The sequence below is a fragment of the Dunckerocampus dactyliophorus genome, chromosome 9 (assembly GCF_027744805.1).
Source record: "Dunckerocampus dactyliophorus isolate RoL2022-P2 chromosome 9, RoL_Ddac_1.1, whole genome shotgun sequence".
Taxonomy (NCBI): domain Eukaryota; kingdom Metazoa; phylum Chordata; class Actinopteri; order Syngnathiformes; family Syngnathidae; genus Dunckerocampus; species Dunckerocampus dactyliophorus.
In genome coordinates this window covers 5,542,910-5,566,858 of record NC_072827.1, presented here as the reverse complement: position 1 = coordinate 5,566,858, position 23,949 = coordinate 5,542,910, and the positions used below count along the sequence as shown (strand labels likewise).

Here is a 23,949-nt window from a genome sequence, read left to right as displayed (position 1 = left end):
TTCTCCGCTGTTAATAAAGCCATTAAAGTGCATCGGCGACGTGAGTCTCTCCTTCCCCACAACAAGCGGCATTACAGTATTGACCAGTGCACACCAGGAAATAAACGGTGTCATTTCTTACAGGCATTGCCGGGACAGCTATGTAGTGGGGCTTGTTTAACCTTTGCCTTGTGGGCAAGCAGGAAGGAGAGACGATGCTGAGAGATGTGTGTGTGTTCTGAGCTGCTGTCTGGTGGCCGCGTTCAATAAATAAAGTTGGCAGAAGCAACAGGAGAAGTTTCCTTCTTTGCTTCGGAGCTGAATAACACTGACAAGTTAACAGACTAGTAGCGAACGGAAAAGAAGACGGCTTTTTTTGTGTGGAATACAGAAGATGAGGACTTTGATGGATTTGTGGATGAGGTTGATCAAAAATAACGTGTGTACATTCTAAAATACTTCAATTAAGTACAACCGAATTCATTTTTGCTCCCGCTGCCGCATGCATGCTAGCGTATGTTTTTTTTTTTATTGTAGCGTCACTGGGAGCACGTCCTGTTCCCAGCCTACTTTGCGGTAATGTTTCGGTGCAAATGCTCTTAAAGTTACATGTTTGACCAGGAAATAGCAAGCTCAAAAGAAGACGGCTTTTTTATGTGTAACAACTGACAGTTTGTGTGGATCTTGTGAATGATTGTGACTGAGCTAGGACTCGGTAATTAAAGTCTACACACGACGGCTTCATTGATTGAAAAACAAAACTTTTTCGTGCATGAAGCTTCTACTTGAGTCGGTAATTTGGCCGCTATATGCAGGCAGATATTGACCAAGGGAGACAAAATGGGTGGCTGCTGGCCGCGTTGGACAGGTGACTGCTATACACAGGGTCTATAACATGTAAATTTGCTGGGGGGGATTTTTCAGTGGCTGCTATAGGGAGGTGGCTGTTCTATAAAGGCGGCCGCTAAGACAGGTTTGACTGTATTTAGAAAACGCAGACAAGCATAGTACCATTGTTAGCATGCTAAAATTGGCATCATAGCATTTTAGCTGTTTTCATAAATAGAAACTTATCTAAACACTTAGTGCCATCATGCCAGGTATCGTTTATAGATTCCGTGTAATCTGTTGCATTGTTAGCTTGCTAGCATAGTAGCATTTATTGCTATTTTTATGAGAATAAAATACAAAGATTTTTAGCGCTACCATGCTAGGTGTTGCATGCTAACGTTAGCATAGTAGCCTTTTTCACCCTTTTTATACAGACTTACAGAAACGCTGTTAAGTGGTAACATGCTCATGTCAGTGTGTTAATGCTATCATGCTAACATTAGCATAATAGTATTTTTATCCATTTTCATTAGTTTTAACCTTGGCAGACACTTGGCACTGTTGTGCTCGGTTTAGCATGCTAATGTTGGCATTAGCAAAGTAGCATTTTAGCTGGTTTCGTGAGCAAAAACTCATATACACACGCTATCATGTCAGGTGTTAACATGTTAGTGCTAGCACGATAATATTGGTAATAGTACCCCATTTTTTGACATTTTTGTATTAACATACAGTTCTTGGCCACTTCTGCTTCGACACTTGCGCCTTTTCTGCTCATTTAAAATTTTTAATCATTTGACAGCCCTAATATTTGTGTGTTATATATACACACAATATATATATACATATACACTATATATATAAAACATGCATATTATATGCAATAATATATAGTATATAATTAATAATATGAATGACTAATTTATAATATTCACAATAGTATATACTGTATATAGTTCCTATTATTAATTAGTATTCATTCAACATTGATGATAATAAATATTATTTTATTACATAAAATATGATGATTGCCTACACTCGTAATACTGTATACATGGGGTATACAGTATGATATCAAATGAGCATTGATGATAGTATTATGTATGTACTAGTATTATTAGTATGACTAATAGCCAATGGTGGCTGTTAATAGCCAATCCAAACATCATCATCTTTGTAACCACGGTGAAGTCAGCATGGTAAAAACAAGCGTCCTGACCTGAGCAACGTCCTCAAAGTCGTCGTGTCGTTTCTGCAGGGCTCGAGCTCGGTGAAGAGACTTTCCCACACCCGTGTGCTTGCTGAGGAACGCCTCGCCGTGGTTCTCGATCCAGTCCATCACCTGACGGCACAGACACGGAACGTGCGACGTTACTTGGTGGTTTTGATGTGGTTGATGTGGATGGTGGTTTTTGGTTTAAGCCGGTCCGTCCCTTGGGTCACATGACGCACTCGTGCACGCAGGGCGAGTGCCTGACGTCCCTGTCCTTTCTCTGCCGTGTGAGGCAGCCAGCCAAGGCTCCAGGTTGATGCAGAGGAAACATCATGTTTGTTTTTGGTTATGTCATTGGCACACACCAACAATACGAGCACCCAGAGTGTAAACACACACAAACGTGTCATCACCTCTTGGGATTAAAAAAAAAGTGTTTGGGGTTGAGGTGAAGGCGGTATGCGTACGATATGCTCCCAGGGGAAAAGCTGCCCAAAGCAATGTGCACACCTCATACTTTAATCCCGTGTCTCCACCTTGTGCTTCTGCGTCTTCCTCTTCCACTGTGATCCATTCCACCTTGGTGGGGTATACCGCTTTCCACTTTTCCAAAGCCTCCTCCTCACCACCACTCATCGAGCGCTCCGCCTGCGTCTCCAAGGCCTCGTAGCCGCCGCTGTGTGACAGCTGCAGGAATTTACTGCCATGTTGATCTCTTCTTCACTTTGTCGTTTCGCTCTCTTTGTCTCCCTGCCTCCTGGGTCACGTAAGACCTTCAATGTGGACTAGATGGACCCTAAAGTCTTCCACCTGCGGGTTCTTGTGGATTCACACATGATACGGAATATTTTATAATATTTGACCATATTTATTATGATTATTATAGATCATATTTATATACTATTTATATGGATCATATATACAGTACCTATATATAGACACATTATGTATAAAAATAAAATCAGACTTCAACGCCCATGTGGGCAATGACAGTGTGACCCCTGATCTGAACGTGTGCGGTGTGATGTTGTTGGACTTCTGTGCGAACTACAGTTTGTCCATCACAAACACCATGTTCCAACATAAGGATGTCCACAAGTGCACTTGGCACCAGGACACCTTAGGCCGCAGGTCTATGATAGACTTTGTAGTCGTATCATCAGATCTGCGTCTGCATGGTCAGGACATGCGGGTGAAGACAGGGGCTGAGCTGTCAACTGATCACCACCTGGTGATGAGTTGGATTAGATGGTGCGGGAGGATGCCAGACGGCCATGGGAGACCCAAACGTGTAGTGAGGGTGTGCTGGGAACGTCTAGCAAAGTCTCCCGTTCGTCGAGTCGACTCTCACCTGCGGCAGAGCTTCGCCTGCATTCCGGGAGAAGACAAGGATATAGAGTCCGAATGGGCCGTATTCCGAGCCTCTATTGCTGAGGCAGCTGAATGGAGCTGCGGCCGCAAGGCAGTCTGTGCAACCTGTGGCGGCAAGCCCCAAACCCCTCAGTGGACACGAGAGGTCAGGGCTGCTGTCAAGCTGAAGAAGGACTCTTATCGAGCATAGATGGCTTGTGGGACTCCTGAAGCAGCTGATAGGTACCGGCAGGCCAAGCGGCACGTGGCTTCGGAGGTGGTCAAGGCAAAAACTCAGGTGTGAAAGAAGTTTGGTGAGGCTATGGAGCACGACTTTCTGTCAGCCTCTAAGAGGTGAACTGTCCAATGCCTCAGAAAGGGGAAACAGTGCACGGTCCACACTGTTGACAGTGGGGACGGGGGACTGCTGACCTCAACTGAGGATGTAGTCGGACGGTGGAAGGAATACTTTGAGGCCCTTCTCAATCTCATTGACATACTTGCCATAGAGCAGTGGTCCCCAACCCCCGGGCCGTGGGTCATTTGGTACCGGGCCGCAAAGAAAGAACAATTTTTTTCCATTATTTCATTTTGTTAATGTCTTATGGATTCTCTCTGTTACAGCCGTCTCACTTGACGCATGTCCATTGTGCGTGTGCTAACTTTATCTCATGCCGCACAGATAGACTACTACTGTATTTTTACCATTTTTCTTTCACCTCATATTTGGTCTCAAATGCTGATACTATGTGGGAATGCATAAAGGTAAGTTTTGATGACTTATTGAGTGCTAATGTGCACATTTGTCTCAAGTTAATTCATGCTAGCGCACTGCCTTTTACCACACACGTCAAACAGCGATGTAATAATCTCTCTGGAAAAACTTGGCATTCATTTTGTGCTTTTAATTTGATGTTATTCATGTCTGTTAAATTAGATCGCTATAATGTAGGAACCCCCCCCAACCCCCCACCACCGCCATTTGTGGGAACACAAGCCGGTCCGTGGGTCAAAAAAGGTTGGGGACCACTGCCATAGAGGAAGCAGAGTCCGACAACATAGCCACGGACAGTTCCATCACCGTGGCTGAGGTATCTGGGGTAGTCAAAACGCTCCCCAGTGTCAATGCTCTGGGTGTGGACGAGTTTCACCCTGAATTCCTCAAGGCTTTGGATGTTGAGGGACTGTCTTAGCTGACACGTCTCTTCAACATGGCATGGAAGTCAGGAACAGTACCTCTGGATTGGCATACCGGGGTGGTGTTCCCTCTTTTCAAGAAGGGTAACCGGAGGGTGTGTCCCAACTACAGTGGGATCACACTCCTCAGCCTCCCTGGGAAAGTCTATTCCAGGGTGCTGGAGAGAAGGGTAGGACCGTGAGTTGAACCTCAACTACAGTACTACTACTACAGTAGAAGGAGGAGCAATGTGGTTTTCGTCCCGGTCGCGGAACACTGGACCAGCTCTACACCCTTGCAAGGGTACTGGAGAGTACTTGGGAGTTTGCCCAACTGGTCTACATGTGCTTTGTAGACTTGGAAAAGGTATTCGACTGTGTCCCTCGCGGTGTCCGGTGGGGGGTGCCCCGGGAGTACGTGATTGGTGGGGCGCCATTCGGTCCTTGTACGAACGGAGCATGAGCCTGATTTACATTGCTAGCAGTAAGTCGAGCCTGTCTCCGGTGAACATCATAATTTTTATGGACAGAATTTCTAGGTGCAGCCAAGGCGTCGAGAGAGTCCAGTTCGGGGGCCTTAGGATCTTGTCTCTGTGATTTGCAGACAATGTTGTCCTGATGGCCTCATCGGGCTGTGACCTTCAGCGTTTACTTGGGCAGTTTGCAGTGTGAAGCTTCTGGGATGACACTCAGGACCTGCAAATCCGAGGCCATGGTTCTCAGTTGGAAAAGTGTGGATTGCACCCTCCGGTTTGGGAATGAGGTCCTGCACCATGTGGAGGAGTTCAAGTATCTCGGGGTCTTGTTCACGAGTGACGGAAGGTTGGAACGTGAGGTCGATGGGCGGATCAGCACAGCGTCAAAGGCAAAGCTCTCAATTTTTACTGGTCGATCTATGTTCCCACCCTCACCAATGGTCATGAGCTTTGGGTCATGACCGAAAGAATGAGATATCGGAGGCAAGTGGCTGAAATGAGTTTCCTCCGTTGGGTGGCTGGACTCACCCTAAGAGATAGGGTGAGGATCTCAGTCATCCAGGAGGGGCTCAGAGTACAGCCGATGCTCCTTCACATGGAGAGGAGCCTGTTGACGTGGCTCAGGCATTTGGTAAGGTAAGTCTCACAGCTACCCTGGGAACATCTTGGTGTCCTCCCATTGGAACTGGAAGACGTGGCCGGGGACTGGAAGTCTGGGATTCCTTACTGAGACTGCTGCCCCCACGACCCGGACCCGGATAAGCGGAGAAAATTAATGAATGGATGGAATATGACTATTATTTGACCAACAGTCAGCTGTACTCTGGTTCTCCTGATAGTAGTGATGTGGTAGTAGTAATGTCATGATATTTGATTAGGACTAATGAAGATGATGAAGGGATTTGTATCGCTGCTCTTTTTCCACATGGCATCCTATGATCGCGGTGCATCTCCATGCTGCTTTTGAAACGTCACCTGCTGATCTTCACGCACCTTTTCCCAGAGTCTTATTGATCTGCTCCAGCATGAACGCTGCTCGCCAAAGCAAAGAGCCATTCCGCTCAACCCGAGACTTTTCTCTTAGAAGTTTTCCGAGTTTGGGAAGTTGAGAGATAGAGAGAGCGGCACTGATGAGAAACACATGTTGCCTCAAGATGACACACTCGGCTGCGGCTTGACAACATTTACATCTCATAGAAACTGCTCTTCCTTTCTTTGTGGATTTTGTCTTTCCTTACAATGAACATATACTGGAAGTGTGTGTGTTTGGTACCTGCTGGACGTCCTGCTGGAAGACACACAGCTGCAGCCGCTGGTGCAGTCGGACCTTTCGGTGTTGCCAAATGTTCTCCAGACGACGCTGATGGTGGAGTACTTCATGAACCACATCCAGGATACAGTGGACCTAAAAAGCAACGGAGAAAAATCAACTTTAAAAATGCCTTATTCTTATTCTTATAATACACTATTGTTTTCTGTTTATTCACAAATATAACACCATGAAGTCTTTACAATTTCACAGTTGGAACTAAACTGTGTGTGTGCGCGTGTGTGTGTGCATGCGTTAAAATTTCCCTACAATGTGTAACCTTCTGCATGCTGCACTCCTCCACGCTCTTCCACTTCCTCCTTGCTGCAGAGTGTGTTTTGACACGCAAAAGATCCCTGCCGAGCTCTTATCAAATGCACTTTTTATGGCTTAAAACTGCAGTGACAGTGACTTCTACTAGTGTGCAGTTGCGCCATCACCTATTTTTGCCTCTTGCGCAAAAAAAAGTAAAAGATGTATAAATACGCCTTTGGGCTCGGGCGTTCGGGTTTATAAGGACGTATAAATACATCCTTGGTATTGAATGAGTTAAATATATGGTAATACAATAATAAGTGAATAATACAACAGAAATAGTGACAAAATTCAAACTGAGAAGGAGTAGGATTATTATAATTACTTTATTAAAAATAACTTTTTCGGGCTTTTTTGTATATTTTTTTATTCACTTCTCAGCAAAGTAGTGAATACTGTATACTTTGTGAATACAGGTCGCTAATAGAAAAGTCAGAGGATGGCGTGGCCATTTTGACACTTTTTATTTTGTAAAAAGACCAAAAAAAAGATGTTTTATAGGCATTTAAAGACAAAATGCCTGAGGTGACAAAGCTTATTAGCACATATTGTTACACCTTTTTTCTCTTTGTTCCAATTTCGTTTTTATTGTAATTTCTAGAATGTGTCGCGGGCCAATAAAAAACGAGCTGCGGTCCACAAATGGCCCCTGGGCCATAGTTTGGACACCCGTGATCTATTATGACCCTGAGAAATGTATTTTTATTCACCCTGTCGATGTCCATGCTGTCAATTTGGATTTGCACATTCCTATCCTTTTTGTGCTTACCAAATAACCAGTGATGTCCGATATTGACTTTTTTTTCCACTAACCAATGTGCCGATATTGTCCAACTCTCAATTTCCGATTCCGATATCAACCGATACCGATATGTGTAACATGACATATCTTTTTCTTCAGTAAAATTGTTGTAACGTAACAATACTCTTAAAAGAGTACAGCTGTTTTGTTTGCTATTTCACCCATCTCTGATTAGATATATAAAATATGTAATACATTAACTAAGAATACATTTGTGTTTCTTGTGCCTTGATTTATGTTATTTTTGGAAAGATTAAATGTATGTTTAGTTAAAGGGGTATCATTTCAAATACATGAATTTGATGATTATTTTGATTCATGACATTCATGTTCTTATTTATATTTTTATTTTATTGCATTAAAACTACTCATTAAAATGCTGTTTTAATGCATACATACTGTACATACATGTTTATGCTCCCATTTTTATGAGATGAACTCAAAGATCTAAAACATTTTCCACATACACAAGATCACCATTTCCCTCAGATATTGTTGACAAATCTGTCTAAATCTGTGACAGTGATCACTTCTCCTTTGCTGAGATAATCCATCCCACCTCACAGGTGTGCCTTGTCAACATGCTGATTAGACACCATGATTAGTGCACAGGTGTGCCTTAGGTCCCCACAATAAAAGACCACTCTGAAATATGCAGTTTTGTTTTATTGTGGAGGCGGGGCACCCACACATGCTGTCTGCCATCTGCCCTGAACAGTGTAAACCGGGATTCATCCGTGAAGAGAACACTTCTCCAACGTGCCAGACGCCATCGAATGTGAGCATTTACCCACTCAAGTCGGTTACGACGACGAAATGGAGTCAGGTAGAGACCCCGATGAGGACAACGAGCATGCAGATGAGCTTCCCTGAGACGGTTTCTGACAGTTTGTGCAGAAATTCTTTGGCTCTCATTAGCTGATTATGGGGGCACCGCCTACGCTCTTATCTCATTGGCTGACTTATCCAGCGCGTCCATGTTTGTATGTGAGCTCCCTTCCTCATCGTAGTCGCCCTTAAACTAGTTTGCACGCATTGAAATCTCTTCTTAATTTCATTACTTTTCTTTGTGTTAAAATTACCGTAGTCATGGTCCCTAAACCAAGTGTAAGTGGTAAGAAAAAAGGGAAAAGTTATCCATCAAAACCAAACAGGAAGTTATGCAGAAATTCTGACGCTTCATGCTCTCATTGGCTGATTATCGGAGCACCGCCTACGCTCTCATCTCATTGGCTGACTAATCCAGTGCGTCGGTGTGTTTATGAGAGACATGCTGCTCCCTTCCTCATCGTAGTCGCCCTTAAACTAGTTTGCACGTATTGAAATCTCTTTTTAATTTCTTTACTTTTATTTGTGTTAAAATGACCGTAGTCATGGGCCCTAAACCAAGTGAAAGTGAGAAGAAAAAAAGAGAAAAGTTGTCAATGGAAACAAAGCAGGAAATGATCCAGAAGCATGACGGTGGTCTGAAATGAAGTGATGTTGCTAGACTATACGGCCGTTCCCCATCGACCATTATACCTTATTTACCTTATTTTATATTGGAATGTTACTCTACTATGTTTATGCTGTTTTCTTATATTTTCCCACCATATTTGGTGGACTTTGCATATTTTGAAGGCCCAAAGGTGTGAGTTTGGGAAGATCTTGGAACAGATTAGGCTATTTACATGTATTTTACGCTTCGTATAACATAAAATCCCTATAACATAAAGGTTCTCGGAACGGATTATTTACATTGTAGGGGCGTCTACTGTAGATTAAACAGATTTGGTCCCAGTCCCAGTGTAAAGGTGACTATAGGGGTGTTATTTCATGTCTAGAGGGCTCGAAAAATGTTAAAAAGCATATTTAGAAGGTGGTAAACCGGTTTTCTATGTCTTATTTGTCTTATTTTCTCTTATTATTTCTACTACAGTATATTGGGTAATACCTCCTTCCTCAGCCACCTCCTTATCGTGGTGGAAGAGTTTGCGTGTCTCAATGATCCTCGGAGCTAAGTTGTCGGGGGCTTTAATGCCCCTAGTAGGGTCACCCATGACAAACAGGTCCTAGGGGAGGGACCGGACAAAGAGTGGCTCACCAGACCCTAGTGAAAAAAAATAAAATTGGGGAATGATGGCCAGCTTCTGGTGGCCGGCCTGCACCCATAGGGCCCGTTCGGTCACAGCCCAAAGAGCTAACGTGGGTCCCGGTCCCATGAGCTCACCACTCGTGGGAAGGGCCAAAGGGGTCGGGTGCAGAGTGAGCCGGGCAGCACCCGGGAGTTCTATCGGGCCCTGGATGCTGTGGGCGTGTCATTGTTGACACGACTCTGCGTGGACATTGAGGGTGGTGCCTCTGGATTGGCAGATCGGGGAGGTGGTCCCCCTTTTCGAGAAGGGGGACCGACCGGAGTGTATGTTCCAACTATAGTGGGATCACACTTCTCAGCCTTCCTGGTAAGGTCTGTTCAGGTGTTCTGGAGAGGAGGACCCACCGGATAGTAGAATCTCGGATTCTACATTTGTTTTGTGAACTTGGAGAAGGCTTTCGACCATGTTCCTCAAGGAATTCTGTGGGGAGTACAGAATTGGGGTACCGGACCACCAAATTCAGGCGGTCCATTCCCTATATGACCGGTGTCAGAGTTTGGTTCGCATTTCCGGCAATAAGTCAGACCAGTTTCCGTGAGGGTTGCCGCCAGGGCTGCCCCTTGTCATAGATTCTTTTCATTACTTTTATGGACAGAATTCCTAGGTGCAGCCTGGGCAATGAGCGGTTCCGTTTTGGTGGCTGCAGGATTGGGTCTCTGCATTTTGCAGATGATGTGGTCCTGCTGGCGCATTTGAGTGTTAAGCGGCCGGGATGAGAATCATCACCTCCAAGTCCATGGTTCTTGCCCGGAAAAGGGTGGAGTGCCATCTCTAGGTCGGAGATGAGATCCTGCACCAAGTGGAGGAGTTTAAGTACCTTGGGATCTTGTTCACGAGTGAGGGAAGGATGGAACGTGAGATCGACAGGTTGATTGTTGCGGTGTCTGAGCTTTGGGTAGTGACCAAAAGGACGAGATCACGGCGGGTGATCAAGCGGCTGAAATGAGTTTTCTCCGTAGGGTGGCTGGGCACTCCCTTAGAGATAAGGTGAGAAGCACTGTCATCTGGGAGAACCTCGGAGTAGAACCGCTGCTCCTGCGCATTGAGAGGAGCCAGATCAGGTGGCTTGGGCATCTGGTCAGGATGCCTCCCGGACGCCTCGCTAGGAAGGTGTTCAAGACACGTCCGACCGGTAGGAGGCCTTAGGACAGGTTGGAGAGACTATCTCTCTCAACTGGCCTGGGAACGCCTCCTGATCCGTCAGGAGGAGCTGGACGAAGTAGCTGGGGAGAGGCAAGTCTTTTCTCCTTAGGCTGCTGCCCCCGCGCCCTGATCTCGAACAGGCGGAAGAAGATAGCTGGATGGTATTGGGTAATAGGAGTGTAATAGGGGTGTTTTTTCATGTCTTGAGGGCTCTAATAATGTGAAAAGTATATTTAGAAGATGACAAAGAGGTTGTCTATGCTTTATCTACCAAAATATTCAATTTATAAATAAGAAATTATTATTACTGTCGGGTCTGGAACCAATTAACTGCCGTAAATGAGGGATTACTGTACAGTGTATTTGGAAACTTTCCATGAGAATTAACAGGAATACAAAAATTGCAAAATTGAGTAAGTCTCTAGTAGGGGGAACTCAGTTATGCAGATTTCATGCAAAACGCCGCATAATTTCATTCCTCCTTCCCATCATCAAAAATTAAACTGACTCACTGCTTTGGAGTAATTGGCGGTGGCCGTCAGGGACTCTGAGTTGCTGGGACTGAGAGGTCTTTGCAGGACGTCCAGGAGGGCTTTTCCATCCTGACTCACCTGGAAGACCCAGAGGAAGTGAAATCACATGAAAAAGACATGTTTCTATTCGGCACTCGAGGAGCGGTAAATGCTTTTAAGTCAGACGTGTACCTCAGTGTAGGCCTGGGTGACCTGCTCGTAGAGGCTCTGGTGGCGGTGGATGGCCAGCTCCAGCTCCTGCATCTCGGACGGCAGCCCCCCCTCACTGCAGACCTTGCACCAGGCCTCCACCTCCGACAAGAACTGGATCACATGGGGAAAAAATATCTCATTTGAGAAAATTTCTCCTCCATTGTTACACCCTTGTGGTGACTTTTTTTTCTTAGTCTTTTAAGTTCCCCACCAGGCTGCCTCTTAATCACAGCTACCCGCCCCACCACTTCAGTCACACTAGCAATATTTCAACTCTCTCCCCACATGAACACGTGAAGCTAACATGGAAGGCCCAGCAAAAAGCAGTTGGTTATGTCCAACCTGCTGAAGCAGGGGTGTCCAAAGGACCGCCCCGGGGCCACTGAGAGCCTGGGGCTGTTTTTTTTTTTGTTTTTTTTCCCCCCACGACACATTTAAAAAATATAATTGAACAAGAAAGCTAAAAAAAAAATAAATAAAATAAAAATAAATCAGCAGTAATTTTACAAAAATAAAGTCAAAATATTAAGAGAAAAAAACTGCCTTCAAGTTGAAATACAGTATTAAAGAAAAGATTTTTTTTTTCAAGTCGCAATATTGTGAGAAACCAAACAAAACAACAAATAAAGTTGACATTTTTGGAAAAATTTGGTTGCTGAAAAAGTTATAATGTTCCGAGAATTAAGTGAAAATATTATGGGAATAAAGTCTTAATTTAAAGTCTTAAGAAAATTTACAAGAAGGAAGATGAATTACTTAAAATTAGGGCCGTCAAATGATTAAAAAGAGCAACTGTGTGTGAAATATACCCATTTTTATTGTATTTAATGAAGAGCAAGAGCAATGACAGGACAGGATGATATATATATATCAGTATATTAGTATATTTAGTATATTAGTAATACATTAGTATATTAGTATATTAATATATTAGTATATTTGTAATACATACAAATATTAGTATATTTGTATGTATTAACAGCTCCAAATGAACTGAATATGTCAATCAAGCTAAAAGATACCACACAAGTCCAACACTAGTGTCTTCAATAGTATTAGAACATTTGAATCACACTTGAAACCGTGTGATTTTGAGCAATGAGGGGTTGTGTTCAAAGACATCACGTAATTTACAGTAAATTTTAAAAACATTTTCAGTGTAATTTCCAGCATACTTAAATGTAGCAAATTGTACATCTGAATTACCCCTGTACACGAGGTTTTTTTGCAAGAAAATATTCAGTTTTGATGTTACTATTCCAATCGGTTGTAGCTTGAAAATGGTTTGGTTTGGTTTAATTTTATTTCGAACATGCATATGTCTGAAAAGGAGTAGGAAGAAGCAGAGCTTATTTAATCCTACCCCCTTTTCGTAGCACATCAGTTGCTAATACATACATGTGTGTACATCCAAACACGCGCATACATACAGTATATATACACATACATCTGCACCTACACAAGTACACAGTACACACATATACATATATAGTGTACACATATACAGTATACAGGTACACAAATGTTTAAAAAAAATATATATTTTTTTGTTTCTTTCCTCCTTTTCCTTTCCTTTTCCCTTTCTATTAATCCTGTCCTTCCTCTCCTGTTGATATCCACATCCTCTTCGGTATTGCACTGCTAGTGACGCTGGGTTTGTATCCCAGAGTTCCTTTTATTAATTATGTCAAGGTTATTGCTATGGAATGTAGTCCTTCTCGTTGCATTGGTCTGTCTTGTAGGGTGTGTCCTCCATTATGCTTATTGTCATAGTCATATGATCTTTAATATGTTCCCAGATCGCTGATATCTTGGACAACAAGCACTCTTGCCACTCCTGGACCTCCTTTTAGTTTGATGTAGATTTTCCCGTTAGTGCTCCAAGTGTTTTGAATCTTTCCTTGCTTCCTCAGGTCTCGTGCTTTTTTGGCGATGTCAGAATTGCGTTTTGTGAGATACTCATTCATGTAGACGTTGGTGCCTCTTAGCTTCTTTCCCTGTTTCAGCAGTGCAGTTTTGGATTCCCTGTTGGTGAACTTAATGATGACAGGTGTGGTGTTGTTTCTGCCATGGAGTGGGACGCAAGCGTCAATACTGTTGACATCGACATCCACCTCCTTCGATCGTAGGAAGTTAGCAATCTGTTGCTTTATTGTAGGAACGTGTCTTGACTCGGGTGTGATTTGGAGCCCTGTGAGGACCACATCATTCATTCATGCATTCTGATCCATCTCGTCAATGAAGTTTTTAATTTGCTCCTTGATATTCTCCTTTGCTTCTTTCTCTTCCTCAAGGGTGGTGCGAAAGTCAGCGTTATCCTTCAATAGTGCCTTGATGTCATCCTGTAGAATGTTGATATCATTGCATAATGCTCTATTTTCTTCCCTGGGGTCTTTAGCGTCCTTAAGATCAGTACATGAGATGGCTTCCTCCTCTTTGAGAGCAGTGCGCAAGGCAGCGCTATCTTCCAAGAATGCCCTGATATCATCTTGCAGACCATAATGCTGTATTTTCTTTAGGGTTTTTAGCCTCTATAAGAGCAGAGCGCAAGGCAGCATTGTCATTCAGCAGTTCCTTAATATCATCCTGCAGAGCCTTGATATCTTCCATAGGGTTTTTAGCCTCCTTAAGAGCAGCACTCAAGTCTGCATTTTCATCTTGAAACTTCTTGACTTCTTTTCTTAGTTTTTTGATAGACTTGCTCTGTGCTCTATGTTCTTCCAGAATGTTTGTGATACCATTCCTGACATCCATTGTGACTTCAAGGAGGTTTTTGTAATTACTCTGAACATCTATTTCCAGAGACGATAGCCCTCCTTATAGCTGCATTTGAAGTCGAATGTATCTCTGCCATTGAATGCAGTTTCTCAATTGCACACATTATTCTACAATATCGAGAGTATTTTTAAACCATATGTATCCTGGCGTTGTTTTTATGTCCACTTGCACTGCTGTTTCAGAGCCAGAATCATTTTCCTCTGCAATTTCAGAGCCACAATCATTTTCCTTTGTGTTTGGCATTGTTGCCAAGCACCCTCTTTGAACTTTAGCAGTTCTCTAGTTAGCTAGACTTGCTAGCAGGTATCGATACTTGTATCTGTACCTCTCGACTATTCAAGTTAAAGTTGGGGGATTCAGCAAGCAGCACTGATCTTGCGTTCTTTAAATGTAGTCAGGAAAACACCAAAATAGTCACAATTTCCAGTATCATCAACAGAGCTCCTGCCATACACATCCTTCCCCGTCACGAGAGAGAGAAAAAAATTAGAGATAAAGGCATACAGCAAATGAGAAAACATCATCAGTATGACCCAAAGTTTGTGATGGGAGTACATTCACTCATCTAATTTGCATATTATGACGCCACCAGGCTCAGAAATGGTCAGATGATTGTCTCCACGATACCCAACAAGCTCATCAAAATGTCAAATCCACTCGTGCTACTCTTCCTCATCCCTCACGCAAACACAGCCATCATCATGTTCTTGAACAAAACTGCTGCCTTCTCCGCAATTAGAAGTGTATTTCCTGACACACATTCCAGAGCGACTGTCCCTATTTCCGTGCATTATAAAGACATTTTTGTGACGTCCGGGGTGTTCCTGAATGCACTTTGCGTTCTAATAATGAGAATGAGAAATATTGAACAAAATAGAGACGTGTGTGAGTTGGAGATACACATGGTGTTGGAATTGTACCGCTGTGAGTGTTCAGGTCACATTGAAGTTCTAAAGAAGTGTCAGGCTCTGTGTGACCGTGTGAGGACGCTCCACTGTGCTTATTATGACGGACCCGTCTGCCGTCATAATAGAGGTGTGCTTGCTCTGGTGCGCACGCCTTAATTATACTAAAAAATGTAACGTAATTCATTAAATAAATTAGTTACCGCCGTAAATGTGTTATTTTTGAGAGCCCTACTTAAAATAAAAAAACAGCAGAATAGAATAAAGTTGAAAAATTAAGAGAAAAAAAGCTGTAATTTAATAAGAAAAAGTTTTAATTTTATGCGAATAACTTTGTAATATTATGAAGAAAAATGATGGCATTTCGGTAGCATAAAGAATTTTTTATTATTGTATTATTATTATTGTAATATTTAAAAAAAAATAAAGATGTCATTTTGGAAAAATGTTACTGGGGAAGCAGGTTATAATATTATGGGAATAAAGTTAAAATGTGAAAGCAATAAAACCATAATTACCAGGAAAAAAATGTACAAGAAGAAAGTTGAATTACTTAAAATAAAAAAACAACAACATCAGAAATGAATAATAAGCAGAGCTTTTGCAAGAATAAAGTCACAATATTAAGAGAAAAAAAAATAATTTGCCGAGAATAATGGATATTATGATGAAAAATAATGTCATTTTAGAAGGATAGAGTTGAAATTAATATTTTTATCCGTAATAATATGAGAAGCAAGCAAAACTAAATAAAGTTGTCATTTTTGAAAAATTTGGTTGGTGAAGCAGTTATAATATTATGGGAATAAAGTCATAATGTTACAAAATGAACATTTACTAATTATTTATGAAGAAAGTTGAAATATGTGGGGAAAAAACCTTGAAAAAGAGCAAAGAGTGAAGTTGATATTAATAATATGTTTTTTTCAGCTTTATGACAAAGCGGAGATGAAATATAAAGATAACATCTTAGCATATTTACATGTGTTGCTTTGCAAAATGTCAAAGTGGCAAAGTTGCATCCTTTGGTGTTGCACTACGTGACCCTCGCTGGAAGAACACTTGGGGACCCCTGGACTGAAAAACAACATCATTTCCACGCTCACCTGCTCCGCTTTCTGGTGGAAAACGGACGACATGGCGAGGATGGTGGAGCGCTCGTCCAGAGCGGCGGCGAAGCTCTTCCAGTCCTGGTCCAGCTGACCTGAGATCTGTTTGATCTGCGTGGAGGCGTAGTGGCCCGCCTCCGCCAGGCGAGCGGCCACCGACATTATCCTGCTGATGTTGACGTAAGCGTTCTGAAGGGAGGCACAGACAATTTGGCATCTAGGTTGGGACATGACGACAGAGCTGGTACGTCGCCTACCATGGAGTTCATGGCGAAGTGGTTGTGTTGCGTCTGCAGCTCGGCGGCGTGCTGGTATGCACGGCCAATCTCGGTGTGGCTCTGCAGGAACAGCTCCTTGTTGTGGTTGATCCAGTCGAACATCTGCATGCATGCAACCGCACTCAAGTTAGCCTCAGAACTGCTAACACAGTGTCTACAGTGTCTACATACAATACAGCTCATATAGGATTTACTCTTCATTTGGACTGAGATTTGGCACTACCGATTGGCCCTCGCTCATGAACACATTATAAAGGGACTGTATCGTGCCCTTCCAACTCTGTACAGTAGATTAACACACCTCATACGCACCATCTAAAACAGTGCTTCTCAAATAGTAGGGTGGGTCCCCCGGGGGGAAGGCACAATGAACTGTCGGGGGGTGGGGGGTGAGATTACCCGTAAATTGCGGCGTGAAAGCCACAGTGGTGTATAAGCCACACCCACAAAATTTGGAGGACAAACCAGATTTGTTCTTGTATAAGACGCACTGGTGTAAACGCCGCATGTGTCCACGTCATAAAATGGCATATTGTGTCAGCTCTTTATTTGACAGGAGCCAATCATGAGCAATGAAAAAACTCACAAAGAGCTTGTCAACCCATTGGAAATTGCAGGAGGCCATTATTAAATATAACAGTCTGACTCACGGTGTCATCTTACAACATTAAACTCATCACACAGCAACTCTGAAAAATATACATTATCAATACATCAATACACCAATACATGTATCAAAGTTCTGTATGAAACAAAGTCAACATTTTAAAGTGTTCCCATAATGCATTTCAGTTGAGCAACCCACTTCATTGGAGAACAGAGAAAGCATGGAACATGTGCAATGCTGCTTCTGTCCACCAGAGGGAGACAGAGGACCTGGAGCCCACAGCCCAGAGGGAAGCTGACGTCATTGCAGCGCCCGCAGGCACCAATGAATGTGGTGCTCAGACACAATGCCTTATGGGAAAACTTTAAAATGTTGGGTTTTTCTTTATTTTAAACTCATATTGGGACATATTTGTATATACAATACTGAATATTAAGTTGATGCGTGCTGAATTTAGTGCTGTCGGTAAAGTGAGTGATGTTAGTAAAGATGACACTGCGAGTCAGACTGTTATGTTGTTATACTGGTATATGCACTGACCTCCACTACCTTGCGTTGACATGCTTGTTGTGACTGCACTGATAGCTCGTGATTGGCTCCTGCTAAGGAAAGAGCTACTGTTTCCTCACTCAGTTCTTCCATTATTAGGTGTGTGGTGTTGTGTGCTATGTTTGGCTGTGGATGGTGAGAACATGCTGCAGTAAGGTTGAATGCTTATGTTTTGCTGTTGGAACCAGAAATGAGTGTTATGGATGTAAAATGAGACACGCAGAAACACCGAGTGTCACCCGCATTGAGCCACCGGGTTGACAGACTGTTACGCCGGAGCCGGTGTAGATGTGTGTGCTCGCATCCGATGACACATATGCACTCCTCTGAAATGACGAGTCTTCTCTTTAAGCCGTAAAATTGGGAGGTCTTGCACCCTTGTCTCAGTACGTTCGACTGCCTTTCCCTTTTGTGTTTGTTACGTCGTGTATCTTTCTACAACTCCGATATAAACAAACGCTCTAAAATGGCACCCGCGGCCTACAGTGCATTGTGAGATCACATGCAAGTATCGCGAGATTTCACCTTGGCTGCGCCATCCAAGATGGCGGCATAAACACAGCAGGCGAACGCTAAGCCGAGGTAGAATTTTAGCAAACATTTTGGAAGTTAACTGAAAAAGGTGGTAAACATTTACCGGCAAACATTATTTTTTGGGAGGAGCTATAATCATTATCGTGAGGTCCCCTGATATTCCCACAGGCGGCCCAGCCTCACCTAGACCCTACCTCCAGCGACCCCTAGGTTAATTGACTTTGAGACCCCTGATGTACGACAACATTTAGGGCTACAAAAAAGGGAGTTGTTTAGATATTTGATCTGTCACAAAAACAAAAAATATGTGAAAGTTATGCTTAAAGTGTATCTTTTCACAAAAAGCTGTTTTTCTCCCTCTTTTAGTCTTTATTTAGTCTTTAGTCGTTTTAGTCGGGAACTGATATTTTCCTGAAACTTACCTATGTTCTACTTCTGATTCTTAAAGAAGGTAAAAAGGTGGAAACAAACTTGTTTTTCTAATCTTTCTTTTATTAGGTGCCATGTTTCTATAGCCATAGAACACAATATTCTGTGTTCCTTGAAAGATCAGTCAAAATCGTCTAAAACGGCCACGACTGAAAGGGTTGTCTTTTGAAAACTGGCTGCGATCGAATGAGAAAACAAAATGATTACTATTATTATAAAATAGACAACAATATTTTTTATTTTAAAAGTACAACTAAAATGTATTATTCGAGCGAAATAAAAAGTAACTACATGTAAACAATAAAACCACAGCTACTACTGCACTTAAAAATGGTAGCCAATATCCAATATTCAAGCTGTCCCGGTCCAATATTGATATCGGCCACTCACCTTCTCTGCGTCCTGCTCAAAGAGGCGCAGCTGGAAACACTGGTCCAGCTTGAGCTTCCTGACGTGCCACATCTGGTGGAGATGTTGCCTGGTGGAGTGGAGCTTGTCCAGCAGACTGGCCACCTGAGAACATGCCACACTTAGCTTGTCGCTCCAAGCAAAGCATCTTCTGTATCTTTGATTGATGACTTAAAAGTCCAACGTTACCTTGGGGACCAGGCTCTGGAAGTCAGCAGAGCCGGAGATGGAGCTCCTCCCCGAGAAACCATCGCTGCATCGTATGCACTGCAACAAGCGTTGGCCTTCCCGGTCCAGGTCTTCTACTGGAGCCTTCAGCACCTTCATCAGGGCCGGGAGAGAATACGTTGGCAGCTAAAACCTCGGCAATGGTGACAAAGTGAACATGTGGACTAAGAAATGTCCCTTGCGGTTCAATGAAGTCCACCTAAGTCTAAGAAAAACCACGCAGGTACGGTATGCAGCAGAAGCCTTCAGGTAACCCAAGGAAGATCTTTGAGGACCAACGGCGAGCTGATCTTTTGACTTCTTTAGGTTGTTCTCACCTTTTTCTTCAGTTGTGTGTGTTCTTCAATCAGCCGACGAGAACCTTCAACATCAGAAGGAAAATCTTTCTTGGACAAAAGCTCCTGTCACGAAAAGACAACACAGGAGCACAGGAGCAGTTAAGGCGTCCCTTTATTAAGTCATCCATTATTTTATACATCCACTTATCAAGTCATCCATCCGGCCACAAATCTATGCTTTCATTTGTTCATTCTCTCATTCATCCAACGGTCCAAACGTAATTTCATCCATCCATCAAGTCATCCAAGACATTAATGCATTCATTTATCTAGTACTCACATTCACCCATTCATCCATACAGCCATCAAGGCCTCGACCCATCAGCCCATCCATCAAGTCATGCATTCACGAAGGCATCTGTCTAGCCCATCATTAATTAATTCATGTATCCACTACTTTCATCCATTCATCTATCTATCCATCAGGTAAAAAACACACCCACCCAGCTGTTCATGTATTCATTCATCTGGTCAATCGTATTTTAGTCATCAATTCCCCAGTTCATCCATGGAGTCATCCATTTAACAAGTCATTCATTCATTTATTCAGTCATCATTCTAGACAACTGTACTTTTCGCCGTCAATTCATCACTTCATCCATTCAACAAGTCACCTATCCACTCATTTATTCATTTATCTAGTCAACTGTAATGTAACGTAGCCGTCATTAAATAAATCCCAATCATTACATTGTAGTCACTTGATCTACCGTATTTTCACGACCTTAAAGCGCACCGTATTAAAAGGCGCAGGCTCAGCTACAGGTGCTATTTTTGTGTTTAACACATACACAAGGCGCACGGTGCTATTGGGCACACGTATGCACGTTACCGACTTAACAAGCCCACTTGAAATCATCACTGTGTCATCACTCAACACAACAGTCTAAGTCATGGTGCACTACTAAAAACATCACACAGCAACGCAAACACAGACAAGACATTACCGCTATTTTTGCAGAACAATAACGAACAACTATGTAGCTCAAACATGTAACTTTAAGAGCATTTGCGCCAAACACTACCGTAAAGCACGCTGGGGAACAGGAAGTGCTCCCCAGCGACGCGACAATACACTAGCATGCTTGCTATTGTATGTTTTTAAAAAGCCAGCGAGAGCAAAACTGAGTTGGGTTGTACTTTATTGAAGTATTTAACAATGTACTCACGTTATTTTTGATAAATCCTAATCCACAAATCCATCAAAGTCCTCAACTTTTATATCCCAAATGAAGAGCGGGGCAAGTTGTCCATCAAACACGCCAGGTTCCCTGTCGTCATCGTCAGTCAGTCTCGTTGCCGTGCGGCGCCTCAGAAATGATGCTGGCTTTTGTGGAAGCTCGAACAGTGCATCAGACATTACCATGGCAACCTAGCACACCAGTAAAAGCTGACTTCTCGTGTCGCGTTGTGTGTATCGCTACCGTGCTGGTCTTCTCTACAGTGTGCTTCACCAGGATGTGGAAAGTGAGCGGCACGTCGTCCATGTTGGTGATGTAGTTGGATGGCTAGATGGCGCCATTTCATAAAATATACTTATATAACTACTGGGGCGTGCCTTTAGCGTCCTCAGTCACGTCCACCTTTCCTTTCCTCTACACAAGCAGCGGTACACACATACGACGCTCCGCGTTATAAGGCGCCCCGCCCATTTTGGATATAATTTAAGACTTTTATGTGCACCTTGTGGTCGTGAAAATATGATAGTCATCAATTCACCAGGTCATCATTGAAGTCATTCATTCATTCATCTAGTCAACCGTCATTTGGTCTGGTCATCAATTCACCAGTTCATCCATGAGGTCATTCATTCATTCATCTAGTCAACCGTCACTTGATCTAGTTATCAATTCACCAGTTCATCCATGAAGTCATTCATTCATCTAGTCAACCGTCCCTTGATCTAGTCATCAATTCACCTGTTCATCCATGAAGTCATTCATTCATCTAGTCAACCGTCACTTGATCTAGTCATCAATTCACCAGTTCATCCATGAAGTCATTCATTCATCTAGTCAACCGGCATTTGATCTAGTCATCAATTCACCAGGTCATCATTGAAATCAGTCATTCATTCATCTAGTCAACTATCATTTGATCTGGCCATCAATTCACCAGTTCATCACTGAAATCATTCATCCATCCATCTAGTCAACCGTCATTTGATCTAGTCATCAATTCACCAGTTCATCCATGAAGTCATTAATTCATCTAGTCAACCATCACTTGATCTGGCCATCAATTCACCAGGTCATCGTTGAAGTCATTAATTCATTCATCCAGTCAACCGTCCTTTGATCTAGTCATCAATTCACCAGGTCATCATTGAAGTCATTAATTCATTCATCGAGTCAACCGTCCTTTGATCTGGCCATCAATTCACCAGTTCATCCATGAAGTCATCCAAGTCCATCCAAGTCCACCAATCATCTGGTGATTCAACCATCCATCCATGGTCCCACCTGCAGGTCCTCCAGTCTGGACAGTAGGTGGACAGCGTTGCACATGAACTCCTCCAGGGAGACTCTCAGGTCCATCCACTCCTCGTGGTTGTAGTCCAGGGAGCCTTCAAAGTCATCCGTCAGCTGGGAGGGGTCCACCAGCTTGGCCAGACCTTCCACTGACACCATGCTGGTCTGGTGGGAAGCAGGGAAAGATCAGCTGGAGATACGCTTGGAGCGCGAATGACAGAAGCCCACCCACCTCGAAGGAGAACTTGGCGCTGCCAAAGTTGGTCTTCTGCTTCTGCCAGAAGTTGTCGGGTTTAATGATGAGCGCCACGCAGATATCCGCTGGGAAGAACTCCTGCAGGGTCTTCAGGAGAGGCTTGATTAACTCCCACTTGGAGCCCCGCATGTCGATGATGACGGTGAAGCCTCTTTTGCACACATCTTCACTGCAGACAAGAAATTGTTTTTTGGACCTGGCACTTGTAGAACACCTGGCGCTTACCGTATTGTCCCCGAGTAGTCGCACTTTTCTGATCCTGTGACTTACAGTCAGGTGTGACTTACGCTGTACACACAGTAGGCCTGTCATGATACAGTAGGTCCCCAACTTACGAACATCCGACTTGCGAACATTCGCATATACGAACACAAGCCAACTGGTCTATATTTTATTTTATTTTGCCTTCTAGTCGCTCCATCGGTATTTATACTGCTACATGCTTGACCAGTAGAGGGCACTGTGACACTGCTAATGGGACCAACCACTGAACTCTATAACTGGAATGGCCCCTATCGCTTGCTGCGCATTGGAGGCTTGAAGCCACCGGAAGTATAGAAGTCACCATGTTGTTTCACCCAAAACAAGAAAGCCTCACAACTAAGAGGAGTTCGAGATGCCGTCTTGTGCTGCTATTAATTGCACAAATCGTGATACTCGTGAAAATCGCGAGAAGGGACTTACATTTCACAGGTAGGTAAATGCTTATGAATAATACAAATAGTTAAAAAAATCGATACTTTAAATCTGTAAGCATCTTTTCATCGAAGTACTTGTAAATGAACCCTTATTCTCCTTTAGATTTCCACACTGCAATGCTCAACTTGTAAAGCAATGGCTAGTAAATATGCGGAGAGACAGGTGGATTCCTGCAGCCAGATCGCAACTCTGTTCAAGTCATTTCACCGAGGAGAACTTCGACAGGACCGGCCAGACTGTTAGACTAGGACAAAATGCAGTTCCAACAATATTTGACTTTCCTATCATCTTCTAAAGGTATGCTAGCATTTAACTTTGATACTACGTAGATCCTTTTCATAACAAATACATTGTGAACACTGAAATTGACTTGTTATGCATTGTAATTTCATACCATAGAGGTAGGAAACACCTTAAACTGGAGGGACATTTTGAGATTTGGGTCTAGTAAATTTACTATGTTTCAATGAAATTTTTGTTAATTCGTGTTAATTTTTATACCGAACCACAATAAATGTAGTAAATGAAGATACATGTATGTGTATGCGTGTGTGCTTTTTTGGGTGAAGCAAGATGGCCGACAATGGCTTCATGCGGTCAGCCGTGACGCCCCTTCCAGTAGTACAGAATTCAGTGGGACCAACAGATGCTGGGCAGAGAAAGCTAAATGGAAAGCTAAGTTGTAGTTGTATGATACAACCCGGACAGTGCGTGTGATTAAAATTTGTGAAGAGTTAATAGGCCTGCTTAATTCTACACCACCCACAGAACACTACCTCTTTTAGAAGAGTCTAACTACCAAGACCATTTGTCCTTTTCCAATATCTCCTCCTCCACCACCACTACATATTATTATATCATTTTTATTATTGTTTTTTTCATTAATTATCCTCATTTAATATTACT

General features: G+C 43.0%; 1 protein-coding gene across 3 annotated transcripts in view; it reads right to left on the bottom strand.

Annotated features, from left to right (window-relative positions):
• Window positions 1–23,949, bottom strand: part of kalrna (kalirin RhoGEF kinase a) — a 196,654-nt gene that overhangs the window by 130,564 nt on the left and 42,141 nt on the right. For all 3 annotated transcript variants that reach the window (XM_054787409.1, XM_054787412.1, XM_054787413.1), the window contains exons 4-14: window positions 22,321–22,513; window positions 22,080–22,253; window positions 19,597–19,680; window positions 19,241–19,372; window positions 19,034–19,156; window positions 16,504–16,626; window positions 16,244–16,435; window positions 11,434–11,565; window positions 11,242–11,340; window positions 6,299–6,430; window positions 2,030–2,152 (exon numbers count right to left, since the gene is read on the bottom strand). In XM_054787409.1, coding sequence (XP_054643384.1) covers window positions 2,030–2,152; window positions 6,299–6,430; window positions 11,242–11,340; window positions 11,434–11,565; window positions 16,244–16,435; window positions 16,504–16,626; window positions 19,034–19,156; window positions 19,241–19,372; window positions 19,597–19,680; window positions 22,080–22,253; window positions 22,321–22,513 — 1,507 coding nt within the window. The remainder of the gene's footprint in view (window positions 1–2,029; window positions 2,153–6,298; window positions 6,431–11,241; window positions 11,341–11,433; window positions 11,566–16,243; window positions 16,436–16,503; window positions 16,627–19,033; window positions 19,157–19,240; window positions 19,373–19,596; window positions 19,681–22,079; window positions 22,254–22,320; window positions 22,514–23,949) is intronic.